Source organism: Chaetodon auriga, chromosome 14 (genome assembly GCF_051107435.1).
Source record: "Chaetodon auriga isolate fChaAug3 chromosome 14, fChaAug3.hap1, whole genome shotgun sequence".
NCBI classification, from domain to species: domain Eukaryota; kingdom Metazoa; phylum Chordata; class Actinopteri; order Chaetodontiformes; family Chaetodontidae; genus Chaetodon; species Chaetodon auriga.
The window spans coordinates 8,363,321-8,386,565 of record NC_135087.1 but is presented as its reverse complement, the minus strand read 5'-3'; the positions used below and the strand labels follow the sequence as shown (position 1 = coordinate 8,386,565).

Below are 23,245 nucleotides of genomic sequence, written 5' to 3'. Positions count from 1 at the left end.
TGAGCCAATAGGCGGGAGGTTTGTATCATGACTGTGCAGCCAATGATAGCAGCGGAAAATAAAGCAATGTAGAATCAACAGATTAAAGGCCTTCAGAGACAAAACAGTAAAACACTCACTTTATTCTTCATCACAGGGGATCGTCTGTCCCTCCCACGTGGTGTCTGGACTGGAAATGAACTCATTTCTTGTTTGTTTTCATGCTTCCACAGGCACTTTGTTTGGAGTGAGTATAATAGATTTGAGATTGCACATTTTATTATTGTACTTGTACTGCAATAATCATTGTATTAATGAAAGCGTTCAACATATGTCTGACAGACCTACTGTATAATAACCATGCTGACAGGGCTATCGCTGGCAGAGGGCTTTAGGTCTTTGCTGTTACACTCTACAGGTTGTACAACAGCTTGAACTATATTTAGCTTCGTTGTCCTTAATTTAACTGAATGTTTATATCTATGGTCCTCTCCATTTGTTGGCACTGTGTACACTGAGAGCTCATGGTGCCAAATTCCTTGTGTGCTCCAACATCTTTGGCCTGTGAAGTAAAATACTGCTGCGGTGGTTATTTGAGGTAAAGCTCAGCTCACCAAAGAGTAAATAAAAGCCACAACTTCAAGTACTTTAAAAACCAAAAAGGCATCTAAATTAAAACATACATGTTTCAGTTCATTTATGCCTATTCTAAGTGCACTGCATGAGACTTTTGACTGGCCTCATGAATGAAAAAAGGATTTTGAATCAGGAAAACAAAATGAATACAAATGAATTTATTTAAAACTGACAAAACTTCTGATTTTACTCCTCATGCACTCTGTATCACACAGCATGCAACAAATCTGACTTCTCCTCACAGGCTCAGCCCACAGTAACAACAGCTCTCTGTACCCTGAAAATCAAAATCAGTTTTACGTTTCAGCACTTTTACTGCAGCTCATACTGTAAATTCCCTGATTACAACTTTGAGCTTTACGTTCATGTAACAGTCGTCTGTGCAACAGGAAAGCCACATGAAGGACAACACCAGTGGAATACTATGAGTCCAGTCCAGAATGAGGAACCATTTCAGGCACTGGCAACACTTTCAGGAGACCCACAGAACAGATGTCTTCTCTGGTTGTGCACATCTGCATCCCAGCTGCCACCAGGACACTGACCTGTCATTCATCACCTGTCTGGGTATGTACAGCGTGCCGTTATCTCATGCTTCCGGCTTGAACACTGACATGGATCTTAACACATACGCAAATACCCAAACGGATTGAAATCACAAAAAAAACTAAGATGTGTGACTGGGTGGGAATCTACACTTGTTTTTCAGTCTTAGCACCTCGTCTGTATCATCTGTTTGCATGTTTTCAGAGTGAGAGTTTTTACTTGAAGAGCTTCTGTAAAAACCGGTGCTCCTCGTGTCCTTGGCAGTATCACGTCACCGAAGCGGCAGCCCACTGCTCGAACCATTTCTTCAAAGAAAACTTCCCATCTTCCAAGAAAAGATCTCATATTATAGGGCTGCGTTTCCCAGCGTACCACTGCTGCTCTCACATGACTCCCAACCTCAATGACATTTCCAGCAGGTCTCGTGAGACGACGTTCAGCCACGAAGACCATAGATTCCAGCTCAGCGGCGTGGACCTCCTCTGCCTCAGGGTGGTAACTGTACTCTCTAAGCTCACTGGTCCACACTGAGCTGTTGTTGGTCGTACTGTGATATGAGCTGCTTTATGTGGGCCAGTTTGTTGTGTAGATATTCACAGCGACTCTTTTCCTGGTTGTAGTTGGGGTTGGACTGAAGGGGCCAAAAAACAAAGATTATTCACTTAATTATCTATCAGCAGTTACAGTTGCTGTCCATGCAGCAATCCTGTGATTCATACTGAGTTTAAGAAAGTTCTTACCTTTTTAATTTTGCGATACTCTTGAAGGATTTGATTATGAACCGTCTGCAAAGGAGAAACAGAAATAAGAATGAAATAAAACAGACATCTGTATAAAAGAAATTCTTCAGCAACATTCATAAAAGGCATTAAAGTGATGGAAAATATATATATCATCCATAGAAATATTTCAACCACGTTAACTCAGTGTGTGACTGTGTGTGTGCTGCTGCCTCCTACAGCCAATTAAGATTAACAGTGGATGATTTTTATTTAATATTTGAGGATATGCAAATTAGATATTAAAGGTTTCCTGCGGGGTTTCTGGCTGTGGAGCTGCTGACTATGACTGAGTCCGTGTTTTTTTTTTGTTTTTTGGGGGTGTGAGGATGCACACGCAGCCGTGTGTCTCACACTGTGACTCGTCAAGATACGCAGCAATGCAGCAGCAGAGGCAGGGACGAAGACTGCGAGGGAGTTATCATAGATGTAAACAAGGCGGGGTTCAAAATACTTGTAAAAACGACACCGACTGACATATTGCAGTCATGGTCCATTGGTCCATACATATGTTTCCCTCAAAATGTGGTGAACCATGACCTCAGAACTGGGCCACTGAACTGCGGCTGTTGTGTATATTTACACCTCTACTCAGTAAGTTCTAGTCAGTGTTTATTAATGGCTTTGTGTGCTTCTTCTGACTCAACATCAGAGCGTCAAGTAGGAACGCAGTATGGACAGAAATCAGTGAATTTATCCACATTTTTGTGAAATGAAGACTGGAACGTGTTCAGCAGAGAGATGACATTGAGGAAGCTGCTTAAAGTTTGCTGAATAAAGCTGAATAAAAACTTGCAAGCTTGCAGCTGATGAGTGTTGCTCTGTGCTGGACGTCTTTGTTTTACCTTGTACTTATGCGATTCGTGGTGTAGCTGTTTGAGCTGCGTGTCCAGCTCCATGAACTGCCGCGTCACATTGTCGATACGAGCGTGTAAGTCTCTGTACTCGCTGTACTCCCTGTTGAAGTCCTGCTTGTAGCTCTGTCTCTGGTCGTGACTGCGAATCCCTGTATACGTCCTGTGCAGAGACCACAAAGGGACACTATGATCAGATCAGTGAAGTACCAGTTAAAGAATACTGTGTCAGCAACCTGCGGAGGCAAGAAAACGTCTGCACCTTCTGCACAGACACTTGGATGCATTTTGTGTCAAAGTGTCAATAAAAAGCTTACTATACTTACAAAAGATAGTCTGCTGTGTCACTCTCCACTTGAGGCACATCAGTTTCAAACAAAATTTCACTTGAATCTGAAAGAAAAGTAAAGAAATGATGTCAAACAATTCAACACTACAGAAGAACTGACACAAGCCCGAGCAAACAGCACTCACCTGTGCAGTCCAGGGAGACTTTGTTTGGAACCTCTGAACTGTGGTCTTTCCTCCTTTCTTTCCTGTCTCTCCACCTCTCCTCCTGGACAAGCAAAAACAAACCCCGGTTACCGACGCTTCACACGAAATAGGAAAAAAAAAACCCACCCAAACTAAATAAAGTGCTTTTCTCACCTGATCTCCGTGTTTGTGTTTGCTCTTCTTCCTTTTGATCGTGTGTCTGTTCAGATCAGGCACCATCAGAGGGGATGGAGAACGACCAGCGTTGGGTTGAGAGAGGTCTGCCGTGGCCTTGGGCTCCTCCTGCACACAGGGTGCCGGTTCAAGCCTCTTGGCCACTTCGGCTTCCTGCTGACAGACTGCAGACAAGGAGTCGAAAAGCTTCCGAGGATCAATCGAGTTCTTCTGCCCATCATTCCCCGTCGCCTCTGTGGTGTCTTTACGAGCCGCTTGTTTGGACGGCCTCACTCTTGACTTGTCAGCTGCTGCTTTGCTCGACAGGTGGGATATCCTGGGCTTCTTACTCGCCAGAGGGTCGGTATATTCCTCCGGTAGGGAAGGTTTTGGACGGTGTGCTGGGGAGGAGTTGGGGGTGTCCCGCAGTGGGCTGACCTGGGCCTCTGGGACGGTGAGGAGGGTCTGCTGTGGCTGAAACAGTCTCCTGCACAGTAATGAGAAGGTGATAAATAAACTGGCAATTCTACAAAATCGACACAGTGTTGAGTGTGAAGCAGTTTGGATTCTCAAGAATGCCAGTTTTGAGCAGTGCTTAACTTGAATGTTATCAAGCTAATGTTAGCTAGCCGCATTCAGCTATACCTTGGGGTAGCTGGCTAGCGTTAGCATGAATTCATGAATTCTATTGTCAGTAGTGACACAGTGGTAAAGAGTTCATTCATTCACTGTTCTGTCTGGATGAAAAACTGAGAGCTCGATCTCAATGGCACGGCTTCTCCTTCAGTATCTCCCACAAAATGCTGATAATGCTGGTCTGTGAGATGCTGACCACAGTGACGTGCAGGGGGTGGTGACCTGCATCTGTGTCACAGCTGCAGTTAACAGGTGTTTTAAGTGTTAAATGTAAAACCTCAAAAGAACCCACAAAGTGAACAGCAGCAGTAAAGAAGAAAAGAGCTGAGTCACTGGTTTCCTGCAGCTGGCAAGTGTTGAAATTGCCCTGCCGTTTCTTTCTTATCTATATCAGCGAGCCTGAACTGCTGCAGTTGGTACTTTACTTCCTATAGGTCATGCAGGTTGGCTTGTGTAAGCCAGGCTCACAATAGTGCCACAACTGATCTGGTGACGTCTTCAAATGGCTCCCTTTGTCCAACCAACAGTCCACTTAGTCGAAGCCAAAGAGTCGACTTTCTAAAGGATGAAATCAGGCATTCTAGAAATCTCACAGGGGAATCAATTTTTTTACCCCAGGTTCTTGTTTATGTGATGTTTGAGAAATCAGACTGCTGCACAACCTCAGCTGTAACTCTGTGACTTACTGTAAGCGCACGTAAACACGCTGACTGACTGAACAGCTCCTCTTTATGAAGACTTAACAGCCTGATAAATGTGAAATGAGTCAGTTTGAAAGTGAGTTAGAGGCCAGCTGCCATCAAAAGAACACAGAGAAAGATGGATTGATTTCACTAGAAGCTCTTTCTGCTGACACTTTCTCGGGTGAGCCTGGCGGCAGGGATCTCATTCGTGTTACCTGACAAGGATTCGTTTGAGGAGCTGCTGGTCTCCTGAGGTGTAGCCTGGCCAGTCCTTCTGCAGCTCCTTATACAGACTGTCCTTTAGAACGAATGTGTTGTCTCTGCTGTTGAGCTGGCCAACCTACATACACACACACACACAGAAAAACAAAGCAGGTGAGAAAAGATGCACCTTCAGCGCTCAGAGTTCAAATTTACCTTATTTTATGCTTCAGATGTGGGAGGTATCTAAAGGGAAAAATGACTAAACTTGTTTTTGCAGCCCTCGTGTTTTTCTCTCTCGTTTTCTTTGTGTGTACTTTTAATGAGATCCGCGTTACCTCCATCAGTACAGAGTGCAGCATGTCTTTGTCTCCTGCTGTCAGTCCATCCTTCTGCAGCCTCAGGATGAGCTCAGGCCTCTTGTAGGGCCGCAGAGCCAGCAGGTGCGTGACTCTCTCCCGGAGCGGCCTCTCCTGCACGTCGTTCACGCTCTTCCTGTTTGAGGCACAGGCGCCCTTCTTCGGCTTGGTGGCGCCGACCCCCTTCTTTATGTTGCTGAGGAGCGCGTGGGACGAGTTTCTGGGCTTGGTCAGGCTGGCCAGCGCAGGGGCCGGGGCTCGCACCGTCACCTTCTTGCCTGCCATGTAAAGACAAACATAAATTCAAAGAACTCTGGCAGAGGCTTCATCATCAAAAGGGAGGTACTTTCTTTTTGATTCTCAAAATGTTGCACTTTGAAGAAAGTGACTAGGTTTTACTGGGAACATCCCAAGTGCGAAACCGCTGTTTAAAAAGAGTGCTGACACCAGAGGAAGAGGATCCTGCCCTGTGGCTGAAAAAGAGAAAAGGCCTAATTTCACCTCTTCACAAACCCGCAGTCGGGTTACAAAGATGCAAACATGTCCCAGTGAGCAAAAGCTGCTATCTAATTTAGGAAATAACCACACAGTTGCACTTGCACAAGCCTGCAGTGGGGAAGTGTTTTTTTGTACTGCCTTCCTCTGAGCTGACAAAAATTGTCAGTACTAGTGTGTGTGTGTGTGTGTGTGTCAGCCTGTGTGTGCGTTCACTGAAACAAGATGACGGTGGCTAAAATATGTGTTTAGAAGGAAGTGGTTTGGTGGTTGGAAGTAGAAAGACAGCGGTGACAAAAAAAATGAGCTAAATCACTGGTTTCATCATGTGTATGTATATTTCAGTGAGTATGTTGTCACTATACGCAGTATGCACGGTAGTATATGCAGTAATATATACAATACTGTACGTGCTCTATGGAAAGTTCACTTGTAGTGAAACAAAAGGGCAAAAACCTGCAGGCAAAAACAAGACAGGCTGTTACTATGTCACTGCTTACCACACATGTTGCTATAGCAACCAATGCAATATGGCTGACTGTGTTTTTTTTTTTTGTTTTTTTTGATGAGATATCATGAGCACAGTACAAATTTGTCTCCAGGCCAGTTTTTCTCTTTAGCTGGAGTTGTCTCTTGTATAACCAGGCAGACTGCGTGCACATGGCTGCGTGCTGCGCCGCTCACCCTGGTAGCGCCCCCCGTGTTTGATGACAATGGCCCCTCGGCTGCGCGTCTCCTCCTCAGCTTGGGCCATGCTCTGACGAGCCTTATCGTACGAGTCATCCGTGGCGTTGACCGTCATCTTCTTCTGAATCACCCCGAGACATGACAGCTCCTCTGCAGCACTGGGAGGAGGAGGAGGAGGAAGCACAGCGAGTACAGACAGCGATCTGACAGAGTCTCCTTCTACACATTATCGATTCCAGCTCAAAGACTGAGTGCGTAGCTGCTTGACTGGCGCTCATGTCTTGGATGTGTGCATCAGCTCGACTACTTCGCTACCAATCCCTGCACACCTTCACATTATTTTCCCCAAAGTGTCTCCGAAGATTGGAAATGACTCAGATTTGATGAATAAACTTTTTGCATTGATCAAATTCACTTCTGTTCCAGGCTTCCTAGGCCTGTGCAGTCAGGAGCCCTGGGCTTCCTCTGGCATTTAACAAGAGGCTGACAGTGAGATGTTACCAGCAGGGCCACTTTCACACAGCAGGAGGGGAGCGGAGACATTTTAAAATATTGAACCTTATTTAGAAGCTCTGCACAGAATACAAAGCAAAACATATAGTCATGCAATCACTGTGATTGCAGCCTTGCATGCAACAAAAAACTGAGTGATCTCCCCTATTTTTAGGCATCACTGCTTTGCCGTCTGCTTTCAGATTCAAATGAATCTGATTTTCCATCTGATCAACTTCTATATTGCCCCTTTAAATTTTACAGTTTTAACCTAATAACTGCTATTATGTTCAAAAGCTGTAAATCAGTTGTGCGTTTTGTGTGATCGTTCTTGTGTTTTACCCAGTGCTGAGCTGTTGGACGCAGTCAAAGCTCCCATGCGGATTGTCACGGGCGACGTTGGTCACACCAAAGGTGAATATCCTCATTTCATCTCTATTCTCCGAGCAAGGGATGGTGATTCTCTGTGACGTGAAGGAGAGAGATGCAGAGAAACAGATCAGATTTAGCGTCTTTCAAATGTTAATGCGTGAGATGAAATTGCTGAATGAGTGTGCATCAACAGGTCGCCCAGTTCCTCTTACCCCTTGGTTCCCATTAAAACAGATGGTGGGATGGGAAGAGCAACCCTGGAGAAAAAGACAAATCATTGGGTTTGAGTGTGCCATGCAGAGAGCCATAAACACACACACATGCAGAGAGCTGATAACTCACCAGCACATGCGCATGTAGAGCACACACAGAGGATGTTTTGCGGTTTGCACCGTTTGTAAGAGTGCTACATCTTCTTCCATTGTGGTTTCATTACTGCTATTCCTAAACATGTCTACTTTTCTGTGTGCGAGCCGCTGCTCTTCATGCATCGTGTACACAGTCTCACAGTGGATCCCAGTGTTTCAGTTTGTGCAGCTCAAGTTCTTCAGACCTTTTAAAAATCATTTAAACCAAATTTACGGCTGATGTTTGGACTGACTGTTGTTCAAGAATTAGAGCTGAGTAGTACGTAGGTAGCCCCCTGCAGAGGTCGGCCTTATGAAGAAATACAGTCAGAGTGAGTTATGTTAACCCCCTGAACCCCACAGCCCGTCAGCGGCCTTGCAAGGCATGTATTCTTAAAAACAACAACAACAACGAAAAACAAAAAGCCAAAATTGCAACATATCATAGCCACACACTTTAAAAAAAACAGAAGTTATGGTCAGATATTCAAATATCCGTGGGTCCTTGAACGAAGCATGTGCTTCAAACGCTTCCATTGGGAAAAATAAGTAAATCTAACCTTAAAATAGTGACATTTCATCAAGCTCATTTTATTCTACGTGTCTCATTTAAATGAATCATTTGCACTAACCAGATCTTGTAAAAAATACTCAATTCTGTGCACCTTAGTGCAACTGGAAAGCCTCCAATGACTACACTGAAGCCAACAGTCAAGACTGACAAGACAGACCAGAATTCAGGAGCCAGCAGCCACGAGGAGAGGACCACAGAGACACTCAGAGACTGTAAAAAATGTACAGATTTCAATATATGTGGCATGTGGAGCTTTATGGAGCAAATAAAAATTTTTCTTCCTTTGTGATTTATGGCATCGTAACTGTGTTATACGACACAAAAGACATTTATGAGTTCTCCATACTTCTGCCATGATTGTTCCATTTCCACAGAGGTGCAGGATTTATATACTGAGAAAAGTGAGTAAAACAGAAGCAAAACACACCCAGATTAGCCAAAAGGCAAGTATAAAGTTTAAAAAGATACAGATCTGTAAATTGCCTCAAATGATGTCACTTGAGTCAGCGCTGGTTGGGGTCGAAGACTACAAGTCTCCTCTGCAGGTCGCTCCTCAGCTCCAGGCTAGCAGCTCCAGGCTACATTAGCAGCTACTAGCATAACACACCCAAATCTCTGACCAAACTGTCTGTGATCGAGTTGCATTGTGGGTAATGTAGGCACCAGATTTTGGGGAAGTAGACTGCGTAGAATAATTAGATTTTTGAGCCATCTTTTTTTTTAAACTGCTCTACGAGAGTCTGACAGTGTTGTGCAACGCTAAATTAGTGGAGAACCCTTTTAAAATGACAACCGCATCTGCTGTTGACTGCTCAGGTCACAACGGACGGATGCTCGACATCCTTAATAACTGTATTGACGCAGATATTGATCCAGTATCAGATCAGTGCATCCTAAATGAAGACAAAGATGAAAGACCAGCCTCACACCAATGTGTTTCTCCCCTAAACACAGACATGTTGATAAAGGTGTTTAACCAAACCCCTTGTCTTGTTTTGTGTTTTTAAATTGAGTACTCCTCTTTCCCTCCTTGTACCTCCTGACGACCGCACATGCACCTCCTGGGACACTTGTACCCGTGGTGAATCTTGACACCTGTGCATGAGGGGCCCTTTAAATAAACCCAATATGACTTCAAAGAGAGCCGGCTCGGGTCATTGTGACCTGCTGCTTGAATACAGCAGCCTGTCACACCAGAATACAGTGAAATAACAGCCTGTCATCTCTCACAGGGGTGAATTAGCCTGTCGGAAAGTGCAGAAATGACGGTCCAAAGTGACACGTTTGCAGCACAGACGGAAAGTATGTGATGACTAGAATCTAATTGACCTTTTCATGGAGAGGATTTGGGAGTCCACCTGTTGATGAGCGAGGAGTGAGGTGGCTGCCTGCACACAGTTTGTTCCCGGCTGCATGCAGAGGTGTTTTTCTTTCCCGTCTCTGCGTTCGGGCCAAGTGGGTTATGAATAGCCGCACTTAAAGGCTAAATAAAGAAACCAGATATGTGCACAGTATTGTGTGCATGTTAGACTCTGCTTTAGGTGTTTTCCCCCTTGTTCCTGGCTGTCTAGCTCATCATAAGCGCGTTACAGTGAAACTACAGGTATGACGGTGTGGTTTGCGCCTTTCGTCAGAAAACGTGTGGCTGTCATTTTCTTCACAGAGGAGTTTCCAAGCTGTGTTACTAGGAATTACAGAATTGAGGAAGTGTACATGACTGCTCTCTGCTCAGACTTCCTGCTGGGTCTGATTCATCTCTGATTAACTGGGTCAAATGTTTGGTTTTGAACCTGCCCATCTGTCTCCCTGAAGCCATTCTGTAGATGGAAAAACTAGCTGCAACTCTATTCACCTTTACCCAAAAATGTAAGCTCCCCTTCCCTCCAACATGCAGACCAAAACACCCTCCTGCCACCAGCCTCTCTGCTTCCTCTCTCCTCTCCTCCATTAACATTCATCATACTTGCCAGCAGCTTGTAACGACTTGGCCAGCAGCTTGTTGCAGGCATCATCACACAGGGAAGCGTTTCCGCATTGCATTATGCAACGTATATTCCCATTTCACGGCAGAAAGGAGGCTTGTAGGAGACAACAACCCGGGGAAGATACTGATGAAGTTCGGCTGAAATACAAATCACGAACCCGCCTTCCTCGCCTTTTCTTACCGCTTCGTTTTAAAGTAGAGGTTCCTTTGACCGAGCGGTACAACAAAACCAACAGTTACCGACCGGTTTAGCTCATTAGTCGAGGGGTGAACGTTAAAAAAGAACCCACCTTGCGGTTTTGAAAGGAGCCAATGGCTCTTGCCGCGCTGTCAGTGAGTTTGACATGGAAAACAGAGACGTTACCGCCGCGGCTCAGTTTCCCGCTGGACAGTCCGTAACACTGGCTCTCCTTCAGCGCCGACATCCCGCCGTAAGTCCCCCCCTGCCAGGCTTAGTCCGGACCCAACAAATCCCACATAAACACACAAACACTGGCGAGAAGATTCACGACGGTTCCGTGTGGCTGCTCCGCCGCCGCGCGCTATTCTGGAGTAGATCGCATTACGTCATGACGGCAGAACTCAGAGCAGATTTTATTGGCCCAGAGACATAAATAAACCATTACGTAGGGCTTACGTAACCACTTCTACTTTTTCTGCCCCCCTCTCCGTATGCTAATTTTCTGTGTTTCGCACGAAGGGAATTTCTCCGGTGAGTGAGCAGGTCATTGGTGGTTCTTTAGGTTTCACTGTTTTCAGACTTTAATGACTTTAATAAAACTTTTTCATTTTCAAAAATGATTTAGATTTTTCGCATTAAAATTTTACATGAGTAAAAGTGGGAACGTTTAAGCATCAAAATATCAAGTACCAAAAGTAAACGTACGAATTTGTTTTTCTTCTTCTTCTTCTTCTTCTTCTTCTTCTTCTTCTTCTCATTATTATTAGAAGTAGTATTAGTATTATATATTGATTGGTTATTGATTAGCATACGTATTGCAGTCGGTGAAGGTGGACCTAATTTTAATCTCTTTGTACTGATTTTGTATTGATAATCTGAATCTGCAAAGTAACCAGTAACTAATGTCGCCAAATGTAGATGTAGAAGTACAACTTTGACTTCCAAAATGTTAACGGGGGGGTAGAAGCATAAAGTAACATTAAATGGAAATTATTAATCTGAACCTGCAAAGTAACAAGTAGCTGCAGCTTTAAAATGAAGTTGGTGGAGTAAAAAGTACAATACTTGCCTTGAATTGAAAAATAGTGTTTGGCATATGAAGTAGCATAAAATGGAATTATTCAAGTGAACTCAAAGTCCTATTTAAGCTGAAGAAAAGCTGTCTGTGCAGTCAGCCTGACTATTGCAGTGGTGCAGGTCTCTCAAGGAAAGTCAATCAGACAGCTGCAGCTTATTCAGAGTCCAAGACCAAGACGGTGGAGCATCCCTCCAGCTTTCAGATCTCTGCACCAGCTTCCTGTTGGTTTATGGATCAATGGATGGACTAAGGGCCGAATACACAATACAATACATTCTGGTATGAATGGATCCTCGATACCTCTTACAGTGTCTGGACCAGATTTGATGCTCGCTGTCCACAGGGTCAAAAGTTAGCGTGGTGAGGAGTTCAGTTTTTATGCAGCTTAAACAAACTCACCCCAAAAAACTTGAAGTCTGCTCCAACTCTCAGTTCTTTCAAACAGAGGTTTAAAACTGGTCTGTTTGCCTCTGCCTTTCCTTTTCATCCTGCATCAGTCCTCTTATACTGTGTTTCTCTTGCGTCTCATCTTGCCTTATGATGTCTTAGGTATAGCACTTTGAATCCCCTTGTTAAATAAACATATTGCTGTGCATTGCTTTTCTAATTTAATCAGTTTGACTTCACCTCTGAGCCCGGTCTCTGTGGTCAGGTGTATTGGCCTTTGCACTTAAAGATCTGACTCTGTTTTGGTTCTTGGTTTGGAACTAAATCTAATGGGCCTCTAAAAAATCAGCACCTGCTCGTGGATGTTCATTATCTATGAATTATGAATATTTGTAGGTGCTGTTATTTGGCTGATATTGAAACAGAATTTGGCTTGAGAGGCTCAGTCGGGTGTTTATCTTATCCAGCGTTGCTATGATGAGTTGACCCTCAACCTCTGTCTGCAATCCACATACTGATGCCATAAAAGCTCTTCAAAGTGTGATCTCTGGGTTAAATATTGTTGAAAAGTCAGTAGTAATAACTTACAGAGGAGGAAAAAAGAGCACTACTTCACCGAGAGTTTGTCCACATTGATATAAAATCAGTTTTTTAAAATTCAACGTGGTGGAAAAGTAGATTATGTAGTTAGAGTTGAAGTTACTGATTTAGGCTATTATTGAACAGATTGTTGGTTATCTCCTTTTCTATGCAAGAACACTTATAATTTGAAAGAATTACATAATAACGCATACACACACACACACACACACACACAACAAGTGAGAGTATATTTTGCAAATGACTCAGTCTCTGATGCTCTACCTGAGGAGTGTGGACACAGATAGATGCAGTGAAGTTCACCACATCAGTAAACACACACTCAACTATTGAAAAACACTTTGAAAAGCACAAGTGCTCCAAAAAGCTGCAGAGTTACAGACTTCATAAGGAGGCATTGTCATCCCTTCATGTCCATTCACCGCGTGTTTGCATGTTAATGATGCAGGAAAATTTGGATTAATATGCTTTCCTGCTGCTTGTGCTCGCTGCTAATTGTATTAGCACCAACTTATTGGTGTTTGCCTTAAACCTGGCATCTGAGGGTTGCTGAAGTGCTGGTCCCAGACGGGCTCGGAGCCAGGCTCTCTCCCTCTCGGCCATTTTGAAATAATTCAAGTCAGATTTTATTGTTTAACAGAACAGGTGCTCAGCGCTTCACAGAGAACAAAAGACAAAAACAAAAAAGACAAAACAAGTGCATCCCGAATATGAAACAAATGAGCTGCTGTGTGCTTATGTGTGTTTCTGTGCATTTGAAACATAGTGTGTGTGTGTGTGTGTGTGTGTGTGTGTGTGTGTGTGTGTGTGTCTCAGCCAGTGTTTGAACGCAGATGGTGGTCACAAAGCAGATGAGAACTGTTCAAAGCTGACTCATATCAAAGGGCCTTTGGGTCTTTGTAGCCCGGTGTCTGCAACAGGTGACATTTCGGACTCAGAAAACCATTTATAACTTTTAACATCCGCTGTGGGCCGAACCTCCCATCAACCCAGCAGGTACGGAGGCGACAGAGGAGTTACTGAGGGACACGGAGGGAGCAGATGAAAGTCAGCGTCCTCTTGCTTCATGTTCTACAGTTTGCTGCAGGCCAGCAACATGAGGACGCTTCATCCAAAAGCCCAGCTAAACCTTTTAAAAGATGAGGTGAAATAACGGGACGGGATTTTTTATTTGCATCTCATCTGAATGAGATCAAGCTTTGTCTTTGTTTGTAGGATAGTTAAAGGTACATAAGGGCTGAAGAGGGAGCATCAAGGTGAGTTTACTGTTTGCTGTGTGTGCTGCGGATGTGACCGTATCCATTCTTTGAAAGTAGCTATAATAATGTTACCAGCTTTTTTTTTTTAAGTTTTTAAAACCACTTAAACTTAGTTTCTATATTTTTTTAACTCTATATATTCTCACATGTTCATCCTTATTTTACTATTCATCAAGTGAGTTTTATTCTCCGTCTTATTCACTTTTTAAAAGATATATATATTAAGTGTCTTGTTATTTTTATTGATTTTTTCATCCATTTGAGCGTGTCATGCTTTCATATGATGTATTTTATTTGGTAGAATTTTCTTCTCTTGAGGAAAAAGTCCCCTTTGTGAGCAATAAAGTGGATATGACCACAAACAGTCAAAAGAGAACATCAGCATCATCATCATCTTCATCATCATTATCATTGGAGTAGATCTTCCACAAAGATAGCAGACAAAAGACATCCGGGGCAGGCAACAAAGGTGTTTTTATATATGAAATTAGAGTATTTTAACATGTTGAATTGAATATAACCAGAGTCTCCTTTACCTTCCAGGTCATGGGGGACCCCCTGTCAGACTGCAGCCCCCTCATCAGTGCAGCGTCCTCGTATAAGCTTCGTCTGGTCCGCCTGCTGGTGGAAGGTGGGGCTCAGATCAACGGGCGCAACCCGAGAGGAGAGACCGCTCTCCTGGCTGCCTGTAAGGCCCTGAAAGGGGAGCCTGCTGGGCCCGAGACCGTGAAACTCCTCACATACCTGCTCCAGAACAAGGTCAGACTGTAGTGAGTAATATTTCCCATTTAAACTCAAAATTCATGCACTTAAATGTAATCTACAGCAAGTTTTCACAGACTAAAGTTCAACAGCGTATTGATTTTGATGTATTGCTAATGCATAATAAATGGCTACCTGCAGTAAGAGAGGTATACGGTACTTTTAATGCATAGCAAACAGGTTCCTGATGCTTCCGCCTCGGCTTGTGTTCCCCATCCTCTTACCAAAGTGTTTGGGAATGTTTTGTAGCTGTAGAACACAACACAGTGTGCTCTGAGGCGAGATAAAATATTGATTACATGGAGGGATGTGCAGTAGACTAACTGTCTCATTAAATGTATTCTCGCTCGAGAGCCAGAACACAAATGATCAGATAAGATTTCATCGGGATGTGAGATGAAAGTGTGATCATAAACTAATTACATGTAATATTATGAAGGAAAATTGTGTCTGAACACTGAGCTGAGCTCTCTGACTGGCACCTCACTGGGCCATGAAGGCCTCATGGGATGACAGATTTCTCGAATGGTCGTCTTCCATTGGTCCTCCTCTGTACGATCAGGCAGATCCAAACGCTCAGGACCGGGCGGGACGCACTGCTCTGATGTACGCCTGCATGGAGCGAGCAGGAGCCCAGGTGGCGTCCACCCTGCTGGCGGCAGGAGCCGACCCCAGCATGGAGGACTACTCCGGAGCCTCGGCGCTGGTGTACGCCATCAATGCACAGCACCAGCCGACACTGAAGGTCAGCTCGGAGTGGAAAAGAATGATCCAAGGCCGTCTCAATCAATACATTTGATTTCTCTTCATAATGATGTGTAGAGATGTGTTCGTCTAGCAGTGGTGGAGGAGGTATTCAGATCCTTTTCTTCAGTTAAAGAACAAACATCACAGAGTAAAAATACAAGTCAAACTCCTGACAAATACAAGAATTATCATGATTCATTTGTTGATGTGTTAGGAGTGTTTTAATGTTGAGGCACGTCAAGCTGAAGCTAATTTTAACACATTTATATACATTTGGGCATTTTAATCTACCACAACGCGACATAATTTATAATATGATTTTAGGATTTTTATGTAAAATCTTAACTTTACTGTCAAATAAATGAAAAGTGGAGTAAAAAGTGCAATATTTCACTTAGAAATGTTGTAGAGTAAAAGCATAAAATATAAAGCAGCATAAAATTATCCAATTTTTCAACCTTTTCGTGTCAAAGTTTTAGTTCCTCACAGCGTTTTAAAAGCTTTTCCTTCCTTCAGATGTGGAGGAAACGCTGAATCTCTTTAAATGATCCTCATGAATGAAGAGTTTACAGTGCAGACACTGAATATCACCTAAGAAACCCCAGACTGATCAAATTCAATCAATACCTCACCTGCACCCTGTACCTCAGGTGCTGATGGATGCCTGCCAGGCCGGGGGTCGTGACATCATCATCATCGCCACCGAGATGGGTGTGAATGGAGGCCCGGTGACCAGACGTTACCTGAATGTTCCTCCATCCCCTGACACCTCACCGGTGTCCTGCATGTCCCCATCTGACATCGTCCTCAAGACGGGCTCACCCAACTCCCCCGAGGGAGAAAACATCTTCAACTTCAGAGGAACGAGTGAGCGAATGTTGACAGGTTTCAACTGCAGGTTAAGGACTGTAGTGTTGTTAGTGGTTTGGTTGATTTTTATTAAGAAAGAAACCCTCAAAATTCTCTGATTCCAGTTTCTTAAATGTGGATATTTTCTGGTTTCTTCACTCCTTTAACACGATAAATTGAATATCTTTGGGTTGTGGACAAAACAAGACATTTGAGGACGTCTTCTTGGACTTTGAGAAACATTGATCTCATCATTTTTACATCGCGGTGATATACTGGGTCTTCACAATAGGTCTGTATGATACTATGCAGGCTGCCCGGCTGGGCCACCTCCATGCTGAGATCAGCTCTGCTCCTCCTGGATAGAGCAGAGCTGTGTTTAACAAAGGCAAGTCTAGACAGATGAGAACAAATTCCTGGTGGTTGAAATCATTAGCTGAGCGCTCATTCCTGAGGAGACGAGATGAAAATGTGTTACCAGAGCGAGGAGAAGCTAACTCTCGTGGTGCACTGCAATGAAAGAAGCAACGTTTCTTCTGCTGCTCAGGAACTGCCACTTAATTCATATAGCAGAAATGACGATGAGTGTCGTTAAATGAGGTTAGATTAGGGTGTATTTATGACACCCTAACAAGTGTGAATCAAGAGGATGAATCAACTTAAACACTGAGCACAACAAACATATGAATGTGTTATCAGCCACGGTAGGTTGGATGGTCCAATATCTTGATTCAGGCTGAAGTATCTAAAAAACTAATGGATGGATTGCCACAAAACTGATGGAGAGTGATGCATGCTTTGAACTAGTATGTATTTATAGAGTCTCAAATTAGCCTCATGGAGCTCTACTATTTGCACAGCCTCTATCGGAGCCTTGATCTAGATAAGGAAAAGGCCTCTAACTGGTTAAGAAAGAGGAAGAAACCTCAGGAGGACCAATAGAGAAGGAATCCCAGACATGCTCAATGCAACAGGAGACACACAGTTGTTGTCCACCACTTCCATATGTGTGTGTTTCACTCATTGTTTGTCTTGTTCACCTCCATCAGGCAAAAGAGGAAGCAGCAGCGGCAGCAGCAGCAGGAGACTTCCCTCCTTTGAGGTGAGTCCGTTGAGCCAGTGCAGCAGTCCACCGCCCAGACACAGACTGTTATCTGAGCCGTGGCTGGCCATCCACAACCTGGCCTGTCTGAACCGGGCTTACGAGGAGGGCATGAGGGAGAGGAGCCAGCAGGAGGCGGAAGACAGGGAGGATTCAAGGCAGGAGGGAGGAGGGACGGAAGATGAGGAGGGAGAGGACGAGGTGCTTTGTTTCCATCAGTCCCGGATGGAGGAGAGGACAGAGAGCAGGGTTCAAAGGAGGGATAACAGATATGGAGGAGAGAATTACAGCAGCTGCCATGGGGAGGTTCTTCAGAGGGCGTCTCAGTCAGTCCTCTCCCTCACTGAGACGAGCTCGTCGCAGGCAACGCCAAGACGGCCGGTCCCCAGGAGGTGTTTGACTCCCGGAGGGTCAACGTCGGACAAAGTGACCCCAAAAAGTGACAAGCTTCCTGCCTGCCTGTCTCCTCACTCCCACCTCCGCAGGAACACCCTCCCCTCTGTCACGGTGGTTCCTCCTCTGCTTCACCTCCCTCCCTTAGTCAACCAATCAGACTCCCACCTCCAGGTTCCACCTTTCAAAAGCAGGAGCATGGTGTTTCTGCCACACCCGCCCAGCTCCTCTCCACCCTCCTCCTCATCCAGAGCGTCTGTGAGACTGGCATTACTGCCTCCACTGCCGCTCGCCTCCTCTGTCACCTCCCTGGTTGCTCCTCCTGCCTCCTGCTGCAGTGAGAGGAGCAGGAGGTCACGGCGTCGCCACTCAGTGCAGCTCGAACAGATCGGAGGAGGAGGAACCATTTAGGGCTGTGAGCACCTTCATCCCTCAAGCAAACAGCCTGAATTTGGATTCGTTAACTAATGAGGGAAAACATCCAGTTGAATCCTCTCTCACCTTTACAAACTGCACATTGTTCGAAAGCACAAAGTCTCACAAACCAACTGTGGAAACTATTTTTAGGATCGCAACATAACTACAGTTTCCTGTTCTGCAACACAAGTGCAAAACAAACCTGTGAAGTATTAAAACTGAAATTAAAAAACGAGAAAAAACATGCAGATGTCTTCTAGTATTCTGACGTTATGATAGTCAAGAGTTCCTTTACACAAGAGATCAAGATCATGAAGAGCTGAACTGATTAGTCGATGAATCGGTAAGTTGATCAACAGAGAACTAATTGGTAACTTTTTGAAGGTCAAACAGGGAAAAAAAGGAAAAAAATTACAATTTCTGAGCTCTAAAATGTGAATATTTGTTGTTTTCTTCATTATCTTTGATAGCAAGTTGAATATATTCTGTATAAACTTGCGATTTATTTTGCTTTTTTTCTGACATTCTGAAATTCATCAAGTGATTTTATATATTGGACCAGTCAGGAAAATAATCACTACTTTGCACAGCAGATAGTTTATGCTCACTTTTTCCTCTACAAATCAGCAAAACATTTCTTGTAACAGCCTAAACGAAAAAAAAAGCAGAACAATAAAGGTTTATCATGAAAAAAAAAGCTTTAAACAAATCAATAAATAACATCACAGCGTTTAATCCAGCTGTTCCAGCCTTTTTGAATCATGACCCTTTATGGCCAAACTACGCCTGCAGAAGCCTCTTCAGCTGTCAGTCAAATGTTTGAGGGTTGTTTTAGAACAAATTGGTTTTTTTTTGTCAGTAACAAAAAAGGCTTTTTCTTCCTTGTTAACCATTTCTCAATCACTTACATTAGTCTTGTGGCCTCCAGGCTGAGACACACTGCTGTCACTCGTATTCTCAGGATACACAGTCATGAATGAAGGGATCATTTCCAGGAACTACCATCCAAAAAGCTACAGACAGCAGTTAGGATGTGGTAACGTAATGAGGAATCAGTGAAAGAAGTGCATGTTCATGGCAAAAGGAGTGAAGTCATTTTATTTGTTTTTAATATGTATCTACAACAAGGGGGACACAGGCAAAAACGACTGACAACTTGATGAAAATTAAAACAAAACCAAAAAAAAAAAAAAAGAAAAAAAGAATTACATTTATTATCAATGCAGTTTTCCCACCTTTTTTTCCAATAAGCAACATTTTTTTCGTCTAAAGAAACTTTACAATATAAAGAAACATACGAAGAAGGAACCTCTTATTTTACTACACGAGACATTTAGGATCTGAAACTACCCTAAGATGAGATACAAAGCAACTCCCCAAGGACAGACTGCCTCATATTCAATACTGCTTTGTCATCAAGAGGAAAAATGAGGAACTGAACAGAAAAATCTTTACTCCCCTCAACAAAAAAAAAAAAATTCCTCTTAACCCTCCCTAACCCCTGAATGTTACAGTATTATACATCAGCACAATAGAAATACAGAAATGATCAACGTTGTGACGGCTTTACTTACAGGACAGAAAGATAGAGAGAAGTTCGACTGCATTTTATACAACAGTATTTCAAAGTACAGGGGAGGAAACGCCTGTTCCCGCACTCTCTCTACCTCCTCTCAGCAATAAGAACAAATCTGTCCACTAGGTTTTTTTCTCTTTACTTTCCCAAAAACATTTTCTCCCGCCCCATTTTAAATAGATTAAAAAAAAAAAAAAAAAAATCCTTCATAGCAAAGTCTGTTCTCTGGTCCCTGGTGTGCTGGATTGAGAGACAGTGTCCTGTGTGCCCTGCTTTCGGCCTGTGTCGAGAGGGTGGGAGCTGAGATGCAGCGCGTCGGAGGCGACTTTTATTTTGAAAAACTGGCCGCGTTTCTGCTCTGTTCTGTTCTTGCCCGTCAAAAGCGGCTTTTTGGCCACCTCGCTTGCATTTTTTCCAAGAACGGCTGCAGAGGACGAGAATCACGTTTGAGATTTCTGAAGGAAATGTGTGTGACAGTGAGTTAGCTAAAAGGCGTTCAAACACGCTTTAAAAACCCCCCTCCCTCGTCCTGTCAGACCCCCTGACGCCGCAGCTCTGATGCACAGGGAAGCCCCACGTCCGTCCGTGATGAGAAGAAACAGCGTAATAGTCTATAGCAGCTCCAGTTTCTGTTTCTCATCATTCAAATCATTTCTGAGTAAAAGACACACCTTCTGAACAAACACACAGTTGCCCCGAATCAGCATGTTTCTGATCAACTGCTGTTGTGATCTGAAAATATCAAAACATGTCAATGATATCAAAATGCATTTTACAGTATTTACAAAAAAAAAAAAAAAAAAATCAAGGAGATGGAGAGTTGTACAAAAAAAATTAGGGAGGAGGAGGAGGAGGAGGAGGGCGGTGCGAGTGACTGTGTGTCGATGCTGGCCCGTTGGAAGGGGGAGAAAAGGGGGAGAAGGACGGAGGTTTTCTTCTTCGGGGTGAGCAAAGGGAGGGAGGCCACTCGCTACAGTCAACAGAGCAACGCTGCTTTGCTCCGACATTAAAACACCAGGGATCCGATCGGCAGAGAGACGGGAGTCCTTTGACCAGAAGCGAGCGCGCAGAGGGACAACACAGAAAAACGTCTGCCAGCTAAAACGACCGGTGGGCAAAAGCAAATTTCCATAAAGCGCAAACATACATCACAGTGTGTTGACGACTCATCAGCAAACAAGGACGATCCCCGCTGACGACAGGTCAGCAGAGACGGCGACGCAGCCTGCGAACATGTGGAGAGCGAGCCGTGACCGAGGCGGGTGGCAGCGGCGGCGGCAGCAGCAGCGGAAGCAGGAGGAGCGGGGTCAAAACGGCGGACACCTTAAAGCACCTTTGGGGCTCGGGTGGAGGGTCTGACGGTGTCAGACGGAGAGGAGGAGACGCTGCTGACTGGATCTTCATATTTACACAGTTGCTACTAGTTCTGCAGTTAGCAAAAAAACAAAACAAAACAAAACAAAAAAAAAAACAGGGATAACACTTAAAGAAAGTAACAATGATTCAAAAGACAAATTTAAAGTACATAAATAAATAGAGCCGTGCATTCCACTGCATGGGAGCGACTAACAACAGGAGCCACGTCTTCTTCCGGGTTGGATTATTGAGCGAGAAGTTAAAAATTTGAGAAAGATTTAACAAAAAAAAAAAAAAAAAAAAAGGGCCAATCAGTACCGTGATGGATAAAGTCTTACCTGCAGGGGGCAGTGCGCTCACACGGAGCCACATGCTACACAGCAAATACTTAGTGATCTGTGTGCACATACGCTGTCTTCATCATAATAATGTGCCCTTAGAAACAACAGAAATTAGAACCTAAATCTTAAAATGATCATAACAATAGCATTAATAACAATAATACAATAATAAAAAATAGCAATGATACAATACATACACACACAAAAAAAAAAAAAAAAAAAAAAAAAATTCACTGATCATCACAACACCTCTGTTAAAAATGTACACACAGAGGGAACAATGTGGAGGAGGTGGGGGGGGGGGGGACCCTCAACTGAATCCGTCGGGAGGAACGACAACTAAAAAAGTCCGGAGTCGTGCTTGAGAAGCTTGCAGGCAGCTGCTGAAAGACCCAACAGTGTGTCCTCAGGGGAGGGCTGTGGTACCCAGTGTCCTCTCCCGCTTCCTCTCTGTTTGTCCTCCTTCCCTCGCTCATTGTCTAGAACCTGACAGGAAGCCAGGGAGGCCGGGGCCGGAGTCAGAGAGGAGGCTCTTCCTGTTGCTCTGTGACTGCTTCCTATTCAGACCGGCGGCCATCTTGCATGCTCCAGGAGGGCCCGTCTTAATTAGAGTCCCAGCATGCTCAAGGGCTGTCCCAGAAGGCTGTGTGGCCATAGAAGGGGTGGGGGAGACAGCGGATCCCATTTGGGGGGGAGGTGGTGGGGGGGGTGGGAGCAGAGGGTGTGTGTGTGTGTGTGAGGAGGGGAGGTGGTCCAATCCGAGGTGAAGTAAGGATCGAATTGAAGACAAAAAAAAAGAAAAAAAAAAGAAAAATCAGGTGCAGGGGTACAAAAATAGGAGGGAAAAATAAACAAAATACAAAAAAAGGGGGAAAAAAAATAAAATCACACACTCATCGTCATGTTGGGTGAATACTGAAAAGAGAGAGAGGGGGAAGGGGGGAGGAGGGCACAGATGAGTGGATATGTCACTGACAACATTCAAACACCAGAGGGCGCTCAAACCCAGCCCTGCAAAGCCAGAGGAGGCACAGACTTTAGGGTCCAGGCCGGCTCCGACACCTGACTCGAGCACTCAACGCAGCCATCACTGAGGCTGCGAGCTCGAGCTCAACACCTTCAACACAGAAACTGAGAGAAGCACAAGAAGCCGGCTTTTTTTTTTTTTTTTTTGCATTTAAATCCTAAATTTAGACCAATTAGGCAAAGACTGTACAGCTGCTTGTGTTTCGGTTTTGGCATCAACATATTTGACGTATTTCTAGCCCTGCTGCTGATTGGCTGAATCGGGGTATTAGGGCTTGACTGTAATTCCTGTGCCCCCCGTGGCTCTCCAGGCCGAGGGTGAGAGACTGTCACAGTTGTTACACAATGCAAGGAACAACCCCCCCACCCCCACCTGTTGTGCGACAGAAAACTCGACTGATATCGTGGCTGAAAAATTCAAATTCCCCAATTTCTCTCGTATCTGCCCTTAAATGCAACACATAAACAAGATGAGGGATTTGCGTCTATCTCCCAGTCACTGATACAGAGGGTATACAATGAATTTCTCAGTGATTAGTGAGCGGCTTCAATGCAAGCAGAACATCAGATATTCTCCACAGCCCTGTTTCTATGACTGATGGTGATTTTGTATAATGAACACGCTGTTGTGCTCTTCAGGAACAACGTGGCATGTTTGGCATTTCAAATTCATAGCGCTGTGTCCCAAATAATGAGAGTAGACAGACTTTATGTTTGGAAGTAAGAGTGCTGCGCTTCAAACTGGAGGTCTTCACAGTTCGGCTCGGCGTCTGCTAACAGAGACCTGGTCTGGAAATGCTGTTGAATTGGGCTATTTGGGTCTGACTGTGGTGCCAGTTTGCATAATACTGCAATCAGCCATAATCTTCACAGCAATAAGTCGGAGTATTGAGGTGCAG

General features: G+C 44.2%; 3 protein-coding genes across 8 annotated transcripts in view; 1 reads left to right on the top strand and 2 right to left on the bottom strand.

Moving 5' to 3' along the window:
- Positions 1-760: 760 nt before the first annotated feature.
- LOC143332115 (RNA polymerase II elongation factor ELL-like) lies at positions 761-10,856 on the bottom strand. Of its 2 annotated transcripts, none has more exons than XM_076749379.1 (12): positions 10,563-10,856; positions 7,580-7,624; positions 7,338-7,459; positions 6,501-6,661; positions 5,301-5,599; positions 4,977-5,101; positions 3,443-3,929; positions 3,269-3,350; positions 3,121-3,187; positions 2,786-2,957; positions 1,902-1,946; positions 761-1,792 (listed from the first exon to the last, which is right to left on the bottom strand). In XM_076749379.1, exons 1-12 carry the CDS (start codon positions 10,695-10,697, stop codon positions 1,676-1,678), a joined length of 1,857 nt encoding a protein of 618 aa, XP_076605494.1. In that variant the 5' UTR covers positions 10,698-10,856; the 3' UTR covers positions 761-1,675. The 2 variants fall into 2 exon arrangements, with proteins under 2 accessions (XP_076605494.1, XP_076605495.1); XM_076749380.1 differs by having other exon boundaries at positions 10,256-10,843.
- A 3,467-nt stretch (positions 10,857-14,323) lies between these two features.
- LOC143331903 (uncharacterized) lies at positions 14,324-18,175 on the top strand. Its single transcript, XM_076749066.1, has 4 exons — positions 14,324-14,536; positions 15,102-15,284; positions 15,937-16,153; positions 17,185-18,175. Exons 1-4 carry the CDS (start codon positions 14,324-14,326, stop codon positions 18,039-18,041), a joined length of 1,470 nt encoding a protein of 489 aa, XP_076605181.1. The 3' UTR covers positions 18,042-18,175.
- Positions 18,176-19,120: 945 nt separating this feature from the next.
- The window catches only part of LOC143331432 (single-stranded DNA-binding protein 3), a 40,014-nt gene continuing 35,889 nt past the window's right edge, over positions 19,121-23,245 (bottom strand). For 3 of the 5 annotated variants that reach the window (XM_076748293.1, XM_076748294.1, XM_076748295.1), the window contains one exon: positions 21,651-21,963. In XM_076748293.1, the coding sequence (XP_076604408.1) occupies positions 21,793-21,963 (171 nt within the window). In that variant the 3' untranslated portion in view covers positions 21,651-21,792. Of the gene's footprint in view, positions 22,236-23,245 lie in introns of all 5 variants that reach the window. The other 2 variants (XM_076748296.1, XM_076748297.1) reach the window with 2 other exon arrangements.